General features: G+C 47.0%; 1 protein-coding gene across 2 annotated transcripts in view; it reads left to right on the top strand.

Moving 5' to 3' along the window:
- Positions 1-13595, top strand: part of ACVRL1 (activin A receptor like type 1) — a 261538-nt gene that overhangs the window by 15328 nt on the left and 232615 nt on the right. For both annotated transcript variants that reach the window (XR_013836026.1, XM_079966398.1), the window contains exons 2-5: positions 4079-4162; positions 6946-7167; positions 10092-10312; positions 12659-12758. Coding sequence is in view for 1 of the 2 variants with exons in the window: in XM_079966398.1 (XP_079822524.1) it covers positions 4084-4162; positions 6946-7167; positions 10092-10312; positions 12659-12758 (622 nt within the window). In the remaining variant the exon portion in view is untranslated. The remainder of the gene's footprint in view (positions 1-4078; positions 4163-6945; positions 7168-10091; positions 10313-12658; positions 12759-13595) is intronic.

Raw genomic sequence — 13595 nt, 5'->3', positions numbered from 1 at the left:
TATGAAAATGTGGATGGACTAAGGCAGGCATGAGGGACGCGGGTGGCGCTGTGGGTTAAACCACAGAACCTAGGACTTGCTGATCAGAAGGTCCGTGGTTCGAATCCCCGCGACGGGTGACCTCCCGTTGCTCGGTCCCTGCTCCTGCCAACCTAGCAGTTCGAAAGCATGTCAAAGTGCAAGTAGATAAATAGGTATCACTCCGGCGGGAAGGTAAATGGCGTTTCCGTGCACTGCTCTGGTTCGCCAGAAGTGGCTTAGTCATGCTGGCCACATGACCCGGAAGCTGTACGCCGGCTCCATTGGCCAATAAAGCGAGATGAGTGCCGTAACCCAGAGTCGGTCACGACTGGACCTAATGGTCAGGGGTCCCTTTACCTTTACCTTTAAGGCAGGCATGAGCAAAATCCATTTCCGGGGTCTAATTTGGCCCGCTGGTTGGTTTAATCCAGCCCCTGTGACAGTTTATTTCCTGGGGTAAAATCCATAAAAAATCTCCACAACTTCAACCCTAAAAGAAGGTCAGCAACCTCAATCCTAAAAAAAAAGCTCAACAACTTTGTGGTTAAATCCCCCAAAACTCAACAACTTCAATCCTAAAAGTAGGTCAACAACTTTGGTCGGCCCTCATGCATGTTCACTTCATCAAATCTGGCCCTCTTTGAAAAAAGTTTGGACACCCCTGGCCTAAGGAAAAGCGGGACATTCTGGGATCAAATCAGAAACCAGGGCTGCTTTTGTAAATCTGGGACTGTCCCTGGAAAATAGGGACACTTGGAAGGTCTGTTATAATGGCAGTGGTGCCCACCTGAGAGGTGCCGGAGCTGTGTTCCTGCAAGTTCCAGCTGAAAAAAGCCCTGTGTATAACCTCCATTCAAACAAACCACAACACCGCATGCGGAATTGGACAAACTAACAGGAAGGATCCAAAACCAGCGAGACCAGAAGTTTACAGAAGACTGGAGTAAATTTACGGACTATCTGAAAAGTATTTGTGATGATCAGATGGCGTTTGTAGGTTTGCAAGAAGTTCTGTGAGGAGTAATATTAGAAATATTGTAAAAATGGAAAAAGAGAGATGATATGTTAAAAGATTTAATGGCAATATTAAGTTAAGAAAGGCATAAGAAGTGATTAAGACGGAGGATTATCAGAGGTGCTGATGGAAGTCCAAATAAGAATGTATCTGTGATAAACTGTGAGGTATGTTTTATAATTTTGTAAGCTAAAAACCAATAAAATATAAAAAAACAACAACAAACAAACCACAACAAATGCTCAATCTAACCTCTGCAGTGGCGTAGCGTGGGGGGTGCAGGGGGGGCCAGCCGCACCGGGCGCAACATCTGGGGGTTAGGGTTAGGGGGCGCAAATCCACGGGTTGGGGGCGCAAATCCATGGGTTAGGGGGCGCAAATTACTTGCCTTGCCCCGGGTGCTGACAACCCACGCTACGCCACTGAACCTCTGTATATGCTTTGGACAAGCAAATCAAAATGCATGCTCAGTAAACAGGTTGTCTGGAGGAGCCCAAAGACTGAAATGAGGGGGGGGGGCGTTGTGCCAGAAAAGAGAGGGGAGGACCAGCTCTCGATACAGACTTCTGATTTGCAAGGAGCCAACATTCCCTCTGCACAGGATCTTGATCTTAGTCTTCCTTTCTGATATCACTATTTACAGGCCAATGTTCTCTGAGCTTTAGCCTCAACTTCCCCTCCACCGGCAAAAACAAAGCAAGCTGTTTCTGGGGGAGTTGCTATTCTTCCAAGGCTGGAGCCATGCAGCATATGCCTTTCTCTGATAGATCTTTGCAGACTGGTGGAACTCCCTTTGCTTGCATATCTCCCTTTCCACCCCCAAACATCAGGGACAGAATCTAAACAATCTTGATTCCTGTCCGGGCTGCAACGCCCTGGCTACACACTGGAATTCTTGAATAGCAGGAAGCTGAGTGGTGACTTGTTTATGCTAGGAATTTGTGGGCGACGCAGGACCAGAACGGTCTCAGACTCTCAGGACCCAAATTTTGCCTGTATTGACGAAGGGGAAGCTTGCAGGAATTGGAAGGGGCATGGGTGAGGTCAAGACTCCCATGGGTTTAGCTTGGCAAGAGTTTCTGTTTCACAAGGAAATGAACAAACAAGCAATCCAAAAAAACAAAACAGAAAAGCCCACCCAACCGCCTTCCCACTCCTGTCTCTTCAGTGGAGCAGCTGGAACATTTCTGGATTCCTGCAAAGAGTATTTTTATGTTAGTGATAAGCCTGCGACAAAACCCCTGAGTCTCTGAAATCAACAGCTGGGCTCAGCTCATGGAGATACAGAAGGGGCAGCTTGGAGCACAGCCAGGCAGCGTAGCACGAAAAAGAATCCAATCACACAACAGTGCAGGATGAACTCAGCATCCTTTGAGGCCAGATCTTTCCAAGAAACAAAATTAGAAACTCTTCTCTCCTTTAAAAACAACAAAAGTGAAAACCAGTACAGTGGTACCTGGAGTCAAACGGAATCCGTTCCGGAAGTCCATTCAACTTCCAAAACCAAGGTGCAGCTTCCGATTGGCTACAGGAAGCTCCTGCAGCCAATCAGAAGCCGTGGAAGCCCGGTCAGACGTTCGGGTTCCAAAGAACGTTCGCAAACTGGAACACCGGTTTGCGGCATTTGGGAGTCAAAACGTTCGACTTGCAAGGTGTTTGGGATCCAAGGTACGACTGTATACCCACAATTGCAGCTCAGAACATGTGGTGGGCAGGTTTTCTAAGTTAGCACACCATCATCTCCAGATAGGGTTTTATCATGAAGAGTCAGTGAATAGAAGACAGTGGCTGCTCAAAAGCCTGCCTTCTCTTTGCAGACCCACCTGCAGAATAGCTCCCTGCCCAACACCTTTGTGCTAAACCTGAACAGCGAGAAGTGCTGTTCTCATTTGGACAAGACATCCTGTTCTCTGAAGGGTGCCTTCTAGTGACCTGATTCTGCTGGTTAACTATGCTGGCATCCTCTTGTCCCCCACAGCACTGCAGCCTGCCTTCAGCCAGCCTGCCCAAGATGGATCCCAGTCTTCCTTTTTCCTTCTTCCCAGAACACTCACTAAAAACTCTCTTTTCCTGTCACCTTACACCCAGTTACCCTGGCAACCTTCCAAACTCCCAGTCTTTGTTCACACCTCAGGGCAAGGGGGAAGGAGAGTTCTATTGCATTGCTAGTGTGGCTCTCAAAGACCCCGGATTGTTTTCTTAATGGTCCTAGCTTGCCCAGGTCAAGCATAGGCTTGCTCAGGAATTCCTCTGCACCTTGTCTTTCTCCTTTCATATCCCAAATAATCAAAATCCTACCATTTATTAATTTCTAGGATTTAAGGGATACCACCCCCAAATCTATAAGTATGCAGTCGTACCTTGGAAGTCAAACAGAATCCGTTCCAGAAGTCCATTTGACTTCCAAAACGTTTGGAAACCAAAGTGCAGCTTCTGATTGGCTGCAGGAAGCTCCTGCAGCCAACTGGAAGCTGCGGAAGCCCCATCAGACGTTTGGCTACCAAAAATAGTTCGCAAACCGGAACAGTCATTTCTGGGTTTGTGGCGTTCGGGAGCCAAAATGTTCGACTTGCAAGGCGTTTGGGATCCAAGGTACAACTGTATAACACTGTGGTCAGTGTTCCTCATCAGTTCAACAACACTCAACTTCACACACCAGGTCCTGAGAGATTAAGACTGTGGTCACCTCCCCTCCATTCAGTTCCATGCCCCAGATGTTCTAGGGCAGGCAGTGGCGTAGCGTGGGTTGTCAGCACCCGGGGCAAGGCAAGTAATTTGCACCCCCTAACCCGTGGATTTGCGCCCCCTAAACCGTGGATTTGCACACCCTAACCCCCAGATGTTGCGCCCGGTGCGGCCGGCCCCCCCTGCACCCCCCACGCTACGCCACTGAGGGCAGGCTCTTCTTGAATACATTTTAAAAATAGGTAAATGTATAAATCTCCATGTAGCATATCTTTGGTGAGACAAATGCTGTTATCCTGTGTGTCTGAAATGTTCTTCCAGGATCCCCTTCCTTAACTCATTCTGCCCTTTTTGTAGAGACAATGCTGCAAAGAGCTATCGCTGGCCTGTTCGTGGCCATCATGAGCCTGCCAAGAAACATCGAGGCGGCTGAAGGAAAAGGTGAGTGGGAGACAGTTGTGTCAGGCAGAGTGGGGAGAGGCGGAGACTTTAGCACCGAGCCCCCTTGCCAAAACAGCTGTTTGCCAAAGATGCTGCTGTTCCTTAGAGACACTTAGCTTCAGAACCAAGCCCCACTGAGGCAGTGAGCTGTTAGCCTGGGTAGCTGCAGCTGCTAAGGATACTCACCAAATCAGCATATTTTATATTCAAGATCCTTATTTTCAACAGAGATATGTTGGAGAGTATGTAGTAGATTAAAAGACGCCTGCTTCTTGGGAGAAGGGCAATGACAGGCCTAGATAGCATCTTGAGAAGTAGAGACATCACCTTGCCAACAAAGGTCCGTATAGTTAAAGCTATGGTTTTCCCAGTAGTGATGTATGGAAGTGAGAGCTGGACCATAAAGAAGGCTGATCGCCGAAGAATTGATGCTTTTGAATTATGGTGCTGGAGGAGACTCTTGAGAGTCCCATGGACTGCAAGAAGATCAAACCTCTCCATTCTGAAGGAAATCAGCCCTGAGTGCTCACTGGAAGGACAGATTGTGAAGCTGAGGCTCCAGTATTTTGGCCACCTCATGAGAAGAGAAGACTCCCTGGAGAAGACCCTGATGTTGGGAAAGATGGAGGGCACAAGGAGAAGGTGGCGACAGAGGACGAGATGGTTGGATAGTGTTTTCGAGGTTACCAGCATGAGTCTGACCAAGCTGCGGGGGGCAGTGGAGGACAGGAGTGCCTGGCGTTCTCTGGTCCATGGGGTCACGAAGAGTCGGACACGACTAAACGACTAAACAACAACAATGTAGTAGATGGTCTTGCAGTCTCACCTGGGGGGAAACTGATCACACCTAGACTTTCTGAGTTTTAGCAAGGGCGCTCTATCAAGTGCTTAGTCCTACTGTATGTACCACTTTGATTGTTCCTGCCTCCGGGGACCTTTTAAACAGAATACTGAGCATATCGTGGCTGTAGTGTTCTTTGGTTGGGCTAGGAATATGGACATGGGCGTAAGAAAGGGGTGCAGTGGAGGCGATACGCCCCAGGTGCCATCCGGGGGGGGACGGACAAAATCCCCCCTGAGCAAATCGTGCCACCGCACTGCAATCGGCCCCCCGCCAGGAGGATCGCACCGCCTCACCGCGATCGGACCTCCCCCCTGGAGGCTAGCGCTGCTGTGTCAGTCCAACAGGGCCCAGGCAGGAAACCAGGCTAGGTCAAGCACAGGGTAACAGGCAGGTTCCAGCAAGCAGCAATGTTGAACGTGGGGCAGGGTCCGGCAGCCTTTTATCTCTGATGGGGTAACGGCCGGTCCTGATCCCCCAGGGACTCACCTCCCTGTCTCGCCTCGAAGGTGAGCACTCCTCCTGCGAGTACTCAGGCCTCTCCTTCTCTCAGACCTGAGTTTCTGCAGCTCGGGAGATGTCGGTGGGTTACTAGACCCAGGGGCCGCCTCAGCCTCTCCTGACCCAACTGGTAGTGGAGCAGCTATAAGTGATTGCCCAGCTGAAGGCAGTGAGGTAATCCCCACATCTGGAGCCAGGGCAGGCTCAGGCCCCTGACTCAGCTCAGTTGGTGCTTGTTGCAGGGGAACCTGTGCAGACTGGGGCTCTTCAGAATCAGGCCCCAGACTCGGTTCAGATGCCGCCTGAGGCAGAGGATCCGGTGCGGACCAAGAGTCCTCTGGTTCCGAGTCCGAGCCCGAGTCCCAGGCCATCAGATCCCCGCCCCCCGGGAGGATCACCCCACCCCACTACTCTGGGTACAGGAGCAGCTAGCTCTGCCACTGAGTATGGAGGCAGGATTGAACACATCTGTCAATTTACGTTGCTTCCAGTTTGTAATTTTTCCTGTCTAAAGTTCTGTTTTTCCACATTTCCACATCAGTCCCTCCCCCCCCCCCAAAAAAAGGCTTACGCATTATGGCTGCATAACTAGCAGCTTATTTCAAGTCAATCGTCATTAAATAAATAAATCATATTTCGTTTATAAACTTCCCTTGTCCATTTTACATTTCTGTATCAGTTTGTGATTTTTAAATTGAAAGACCATAAGTGTTTTAGCACAAATGTCTCCTAATAGATGCCTTTTTGAACTCAAGTTTTCCTGTTGTACACATTCTTGCAAGCAACCTTCCCTATGTATTTCATATTCCATTTTTACTAATGTGTATGCATTTTATGTGGGACGCAGGTGGTGCTGTGGGTTAAACCACAGAGCCTAGGACTTGCCGATCAGAAGGTCGGCGGTTCGAATCCCTGCGACGGGGTGAGCTCCTGTTGCTTGCTCCCTGCTCCTGCCAACCTAGCAGTTCAAAAGCAAATCAAAGTGCAAGTAGATAAATAGGTACCACTCTGGCAGGAAGGTAAACGGCATTTCCATGCGCTGTTTCGCTGGCCACATGACCCGGAAGCTGTATGCCAGCTCCCTCAGCCAATAAAGCGAGATGAGCACCGCAACCCCAGAATCAGTCACGACTGGACCTAATGGTCAGGGGTCCCTTTACCTTTACCTTTAGGCATTTTATGCACACTTTCCCTGAATTTTCACATTTTTGTACTCGTAATTTGGCTGGGGAACGGCATCCCAAAATTCAGAGTGTAGATTTCAAGTGTAGATTTCAAAGGCTAGCTGTCATTCAGTTTGCACGTCTTGTTTTGGAAAATACAAATCAGGTACGTTTGTGGCAAAATCTGAACCATGTTTCTCCATCATCCTTACTGGGCAGGGAAGTATCAAAGGCTCAAACATCAGGGGGAAACGCTGTCTTTCTTTGTCTTCCTGCAGATCTGGTGAACTGTGTGTGTGAACAGCCAGACTGTCTCAATAGCACTTGTACAGGGAAGCTGTGTTTTGTGAGCAAGCATCTGACCGAGGGGGTAATGATCCACAAGAAAGGATGCCTTCAATCCATGTCTGAGTTCTGCAGAGGCTCCCACACGACAAAAACTGCCATCATATGTTGCTCAACCGACATGTGTAATTTGAATCGCACCATCCAGTTACCAGGTACAGCTATGCTTTGCGTGGCGAGTTCCCACCTCCCCCCAGTGGAAATAAAGACATGTGACACCATTATTAAGGTTAATGGGGTAAAATTGGCCACAACTTTATTGATTACAGGTGAAGAGCGGTATTGGCTTAGGCATTGGTCCTAATCTAATCAACTATCTGAAGGCCGGGAAGGGTTAACACCAGCAGGGGGAGCCCTGCTGATGCACATCAACTAGGCACTCCCCCGGGGTCACCGCTCAGGGGTGTGCCTTGAACCCTGGCCTCCATAGGCTTCGGACAGGGCCACGCCCCCCGGAGTCCTTTAGCGGACTACCCTTAAATAACCAGGGGAGGTGATGGCGCTCCCCCCCACACACACATCTACATAACAATACCCCGACCAATGCCTAACCGCCAAACCAGGAAAGTTGTGACGATTTGCTACGAGGTAGGCAAAGAAACCAAATGGCCGGTGCCAATTTGCCAAGTGGAAAAAATCCTACCAGGCCCCTTAACGGTGACCAACCAAAGTCCATAGCAAGGTCAAAGATGAAACCGAGAGGGTGGGTGGGTGGGAAATTCCCCAGCTGATCGGCGGCAAAGAGGTAGCTCCTCTGCCACACTTGCCTTAAATGCGGCAAGCCACACACCCCAAGCCAGCCGATTGGCTGGCCAGGGGAATGACGTGGCAGAGGATTCCCCAGATAGCGTGGGGCTGGGAGCCAGCCTCCGCGCAAGTGTTGGGGGCGGGAACCCACAACACCACCTCCTCCCGAGGTCGGAAGTGGCTTTCTCTTGCAGGGACCTAGCCTCGAGGATTATTATTAGCTCCCATAGGTAGGAGATCCCAAGAGGTAGTAGCTGGATTGCCATTTGATTGGAGTGAATGTCTGTCGCCCATTGAAGGTGGGGAGCAGGAAAAAAACTTAAACACATAGCAGAGTTTCGAAAAAATAGACAAAGAGGTAATTGTACTTCATCCAGCAGAACTTTACTGATACTGAAGGTAAATGAGCATGATGGTCACAAATCCAGTACATTCAGGATTGGCACGGTCCATAAAAATCCAGTTGCAGCAAAAAACAATAAAACTTATAAATTGATAATAAGATTTAACCTTAACACTAAGTATACAGAACAGAACACCAGAACAAAGAGGTAGAAACTGAATGAGACCCATGCTTCTCCTGGTCTTACTATTATAGTACGACCTTGACAGAAACATAACAGAACCAATTTAAACCAGCTGTCTACAGCTTCCCAGAGAAATAACCCATCAGAAACCTTCTTCCTGTTTCTCTCACATAGAAATAAACCTTCTAGAACAGTCCTGAGCTAATCAGAATAGGAAAGATCTCTGCATATCAGATCAATACTTTCTGTACTAAGATGTAAGGAAGGGGACGGTACATTTTACCACATGTGGTGGGATTACAAGATTATTATTTTTTTTAAAAAAAGGGAAATTATATACAGGGTGAGTCTTTTAAAAGATGCCCCATGGAACATGTGTACACTGTATCCATGGGGCCTCTTTTAAAGGACTCACCCTGTACAATGAATTTTTAAAAAATGTTTAAAATAACATTTGTTAAAAAACCGGAAGCTTTTTTCTTAGCTGTTTTAGGACAAGAATTTGCTGAAAGAAAAATGGACATTATTTATGTATGCTACAACAGCAGCAAGAATTTTAATGGCACAAAACTAGAAGACCAGAAGGGTGGCGCTGTGGGTTAAACCACAGAGCCTAGGGCTTGCCAATCAGAAGGTTGGCGGTTTGAATCCCCGCGACATCGTGAGCTCCCGTTGTTCGGTCCCTGCTCCTGCCAACCTAGCAGTTCAAAAGCACGTCAAAGTTCAAGTAGATAAATAGGTACCACTCCAGCAGGAAGGTAAACGGCATTTCCGTGCGCTGCTCTGGTTTGCCAGAAGCGGCTTAGTCATGCTGGCCACATGACCTGGAAACTGTACGCCATCTCCCTCGGCCAATAAAGGAGATGAGCGTGCAACCACAGAGTCTGCAACTGGACCTTTACCTTTACCTTTACCTTTACCTTTAGAAGACCGGAGAAGTACCATCAAAAGAACAATGGCAAGAAAAGTTGATGAACTATGCAGAGTTAGCAAAGTTAACAGACAAACTGCATGAAAAGGACAACAGTGATTTTGAAAAAGAATAGGAACCCTTTACAATATACCGTATTTTTCGCCCTATAGGACACACTTTTTCCCCTCCAAAAATGAAGGGGAAATGTGTGTACGTCCTATGGGGCGAATGCAGGCTTTTGCTGAAACCTGGAGAGCGAGAGGGGTCGGTGCGCACCGGCCCCTCTCGCTCTCCAGGCTTCAGGAAGCTCTGCGCAACCCTTGGGAGACCGGCACGAAGCCGCACCGGGTTCCCGAGGGTTGCGCACAGCTGCCTGCATTCCGAAGCCTGGGGAGACTGGCATGGCTCCCTAGGCTTGCAGATAGCAGGCTGTTCTGGGGGCTGGGGTCGGGGGAAGCTCGGGCTTCCCCCGCGCCAGCCCCATGCCTGGGGGGAAATATTTTTTTTTCTTTATTTCCCCCCCAAAAAATATACGGTATCTGCAGAAACAACAAAAATGGACTCATAGGCAGGATTTAAATAAACATTTACCATTTTATTTATAGAGGACAAGAAGTATAACAATATGATAACACAGTATTATATACAAACAGCAGAATGTATCATTTGATGTAATAAACCAGAAATGGAAGTCAACAGGGAGGGGGGAAATTGGAAAATGAATATTTTGTAGTGATATTGGATATTTGTTATGAGAAAAGAAAATCAATTTTAAAAATTATTTTAAAATAATACTTTCTGTACTAAGAAATGAAAAGTGACAATGCCAAGAGGACTCCTCACCATTAGAGAAGCGATAATAACCAAGTTAATTTCCTTTCTTTCCAACCAGGTGAAGGAAATCAGCCTGAAGAGGAGAGTCCTTCTCTTAAGAACCTTCTCCTGATGACCCTGGTTCCCCTCTTCGCTTTTCTGGTTCTCGCTGCGTTGGTGGGGCTGTCTGTATGGAAGGTGTTCCAGAGCCGGCAGAGACGGATACGGTTGAGGCCCGATGATCTGGAAGACATGGATTTCATACTGAAGGCATCCACACTTGGTGACAGTACCTTAAAAGTAAGTGTTATGTACTGAGGGTCTCACCCTGGGCCTGCAGGGGGATACTGTAGAAAGTTATGCAAATAAGGGATCAAAAGTGACGTTCAGTGATTGGATAGTTTTAGAAAATTGTTACAGTTACATTGTACTGGAGCTCTATATAAGCAGGCTGGCTGAACCCTTCAGTTGAGTTCTGCCTTGGCCTGTGAATAAACAAGAGCTGTTTGAAGAATCGCTGTGTCGTCTGATATGTTCACCCACAACTTAACAGTACGTACAGTCATACCTCGGGTTACAGATGTTTCAGGTTGTGTTTTTTCAGGTTACGGACACGTCAAAACCCGGAAGTACCAGAACAGGTTACTTCCGGGTTTCGGCGGCCGCTTATGCGCTAAAGCGCTAAATCGCTCTTTGTGCATGCGCCGAATTGCAATCCGCGCGTGCACAGACGCTGCTGCGGGTTGCGAACATGCCTCCCACACGGATCACGTTCGCAACCTGAGCGTCCACTGTAGTCACTACAGTGGTACCTCGGGTTAAGAACTTAATTCGTTCTGGAGGTCCATTCTTAACCTGAAACTGTTCTTAACCTGAAGCACCACTTTAGCTAATGGGGCCTCCCAGTGCCGCCGTGCGATTTCTGTTCTCATCCTGAAGCAAAGGTCTTAACCCGAGGTACTATTTCTGGGTTAGCGGAGTCCGTAACCTGAAGTATCTGTAACCTGAAGCGTCTGTAACCTGAGGTACCACTGTAATAGCACCTCTGTCCCACCCAGCATTGGACTGCAAGCTCACCTGAAGTCCCTTGAGCTTCTGTGATCTCCCAGAATCTCGCTTCGCTGCTGGTGGTGGGCTGCTGAAAGCTTTTGGTTTGAGCTTCCTAGTTGCGCTTCAAACCAGGATCGGTGCCAGCAGCTCCCAGAATCCTTAGGGAAGACTCCTTTGAGCCCAAACTTTCCAGCAGGTCCTCTCACTGATGGGCCCTCCTTTAAAAATAAATGCCTGGTGCTCTGATCTCTGCTGGGTATAGCTGGGAACAGCCGCTGTTTAAGATTTCCACAATGACCCTGGAATTGATTCACCCCAGGGCATTGTGGGAAAGTTAAATGGCAGGTAGACCACCTGCTCAGAGTGCTGGCAGTCCATTGCTGCATGGGCCTGTGACTTTTCCCCTCATCCTGCGTTTCCTGTGGGAATTTAGTTCCCATTTAGCAGCGTTTTCCAGAAGACAGCCCTGGGTCCCACTCAGGAAGGCAATTAAAGGCATAACAAATAGAGACACCTTCCAAGAAAGGTGGACCCCTTTCTTTAACCAAAATCAAGACCTTCTTATACCAACCGCTCAATGTTCTCAGTGAATGGGTTACATAAAGTAATGTTTGTTGAATGTGAAGTCTATATCTAGAGACAATCAAACACCATTAAATTTACTGCTGGACATTTAATAGTTATTGCATTTGTTTAAAAATCAATTAAAAATCAATTGTTAAAAAAATCAATTAAATTAAAATTTGTTTTTAAAAAAGGCAGCCCTCAGTCGTTTGACACTTTAATTCTCTCTTTCCCACCTATAAAAACTATGCAAGACACTCTCTTTTTAAATTTAAATAACATATGACTTGATGTACTTGCACTGGCAGATTAAATACAGTGGTACCTTGGGTTAAGTACTTGATTCGTTCCGGAGGTTCGTTTTTAACCTGAAACTGTTCTTAACCTGAAGCACCACTTTAGCTAATGGGGCCTCCTGCTGCTGCCGCGCCGCCGGAGCACGATTTCTGTTCTCATCCTGAAGCAAAGTTCTTAACCTGAAGCATTATTTCTGAGTTAGCGGAGTCTGTAACCTGAAGCGTATGTAACCTGAAGCGTATGTAACCTGAGGTACCACTGTATACAATTCAGGTAGGCGATACTTAAGTTGCTAAAATATCTTACGTAGATTTGCATCTAAGGCTAACTAACATTCACACACCGAATGGTAATCTGGCTCTGAGGCAGGCAGCAACAAACCTGCTGCTCTAACTGTTAGGACTGTTCAACTAACTGCCATAACTATACCAACTGCCACAACTGCCACAGAGTGTATGATGTCACAGAGTTCTACAGCACTGGTTTTTTAAATCGGCGATCTAGAGTAGAGCTTGTTTGGGACAAGAAAGGCAGATATTGAAAGTATTGAAATGATTCTCATTATTCTGATTATTTGATTCTTTATGCAATTTCAGCCATAGATCTCAGGGTGGTTCTGTGACAAAGTGCATTGAATACGGCTTGGTAGATCCTTGTTAGCTGTTGCCATTTCCCTGAAGTGTGTCTCGCTTGCCGTTCCTCTGTGTGTCACTGCTTTTTTCAAATTGCATTTAGAACCTGCTGAACGATGACTGCACCACCGGGAGCGGCTCTGGGCTCCCCTTCCTCGTCCAAAGAACCGTGGCTCGACAGATCAGCCTGGTCGAATGTGTTGGTAAGCAGCAAGAAACCCAGTGTGCAAATTGTCACCAACCGAGAACTTCCTAACGCGTGTGAAGACAAAATCATATTTTCCAGCTCTCTCCTAAACTCTGGGCTCTCGAGCCATTCCTTAGCTCAGCATTGTGTTGAATTGCCATCACAAATAGCAAGCCCAAGAAAGGTGGTGTTGTTCACACAGAGTGTGCATTCAGTCCTGTTTAGGGAAGTTTTTAAAGTTTGATGTTTTGTCGCTTTCTAATTATTATTATTATTATTCGATTGGGAGCCACCCAGAGTGGCTGGGGAAACCCAGCCAGATGGGCAGGGAAAAAATAATATATTATTATTATTATTATTATTATTATTATTATTATTATTATTATTTTATTTTCAATTTCTGTGACAAAACACACCTCTGAATCAAACATCAGTTTGGCTTCAAATGCTTACCTTAAAGGTGAACTTAATTTGTTCATGTGTTCAAGGATGTTTTTTTTTTTAAGCAAACATTTTGAAAACAGTTCAAAAAACTATTCCAGGGACTGCAGGGAAGAGACAGGAGTTGCTGTCATGAGAGTTGGGCTCCTACACTTTTTACAGTGACTGAACTGGTACCTTCAGAACCGCTTTATCCATCACTCATTTTGAGTGAGGAAAAATTACATGTGTATTGACAGCAATAAGGCATCTTCTAAACGTTGTCTGTCTCTCATGCTCAGTTATGCAACTGACACCCTTCCAGTTTTCGGTTCAGGACAGAAAATCCCATGCTCAAAGCCCAGATCCAATTAGCACAGTTGATATGACCACACCTTGTGCTGCTGGCCTGTGATTTTCTTCATGCTGTGCA

Source organism: Podarcis cretensis (assembly GCF_951804945.1).
Source record: "Podarcis cretensis genome assembly, chromosome: 2".
In the NCBI taxonomy this organism is placed as follows: domain Eukaryota; kingdom Metazoa; phylum Chordata; class Lepidosauria; order Squamata; family Lacertidae; genus Podarcis; species Podarcis cretensis.
This window is presented reverse-complemented; position numbering and strand designations above follow the sequence as displayed.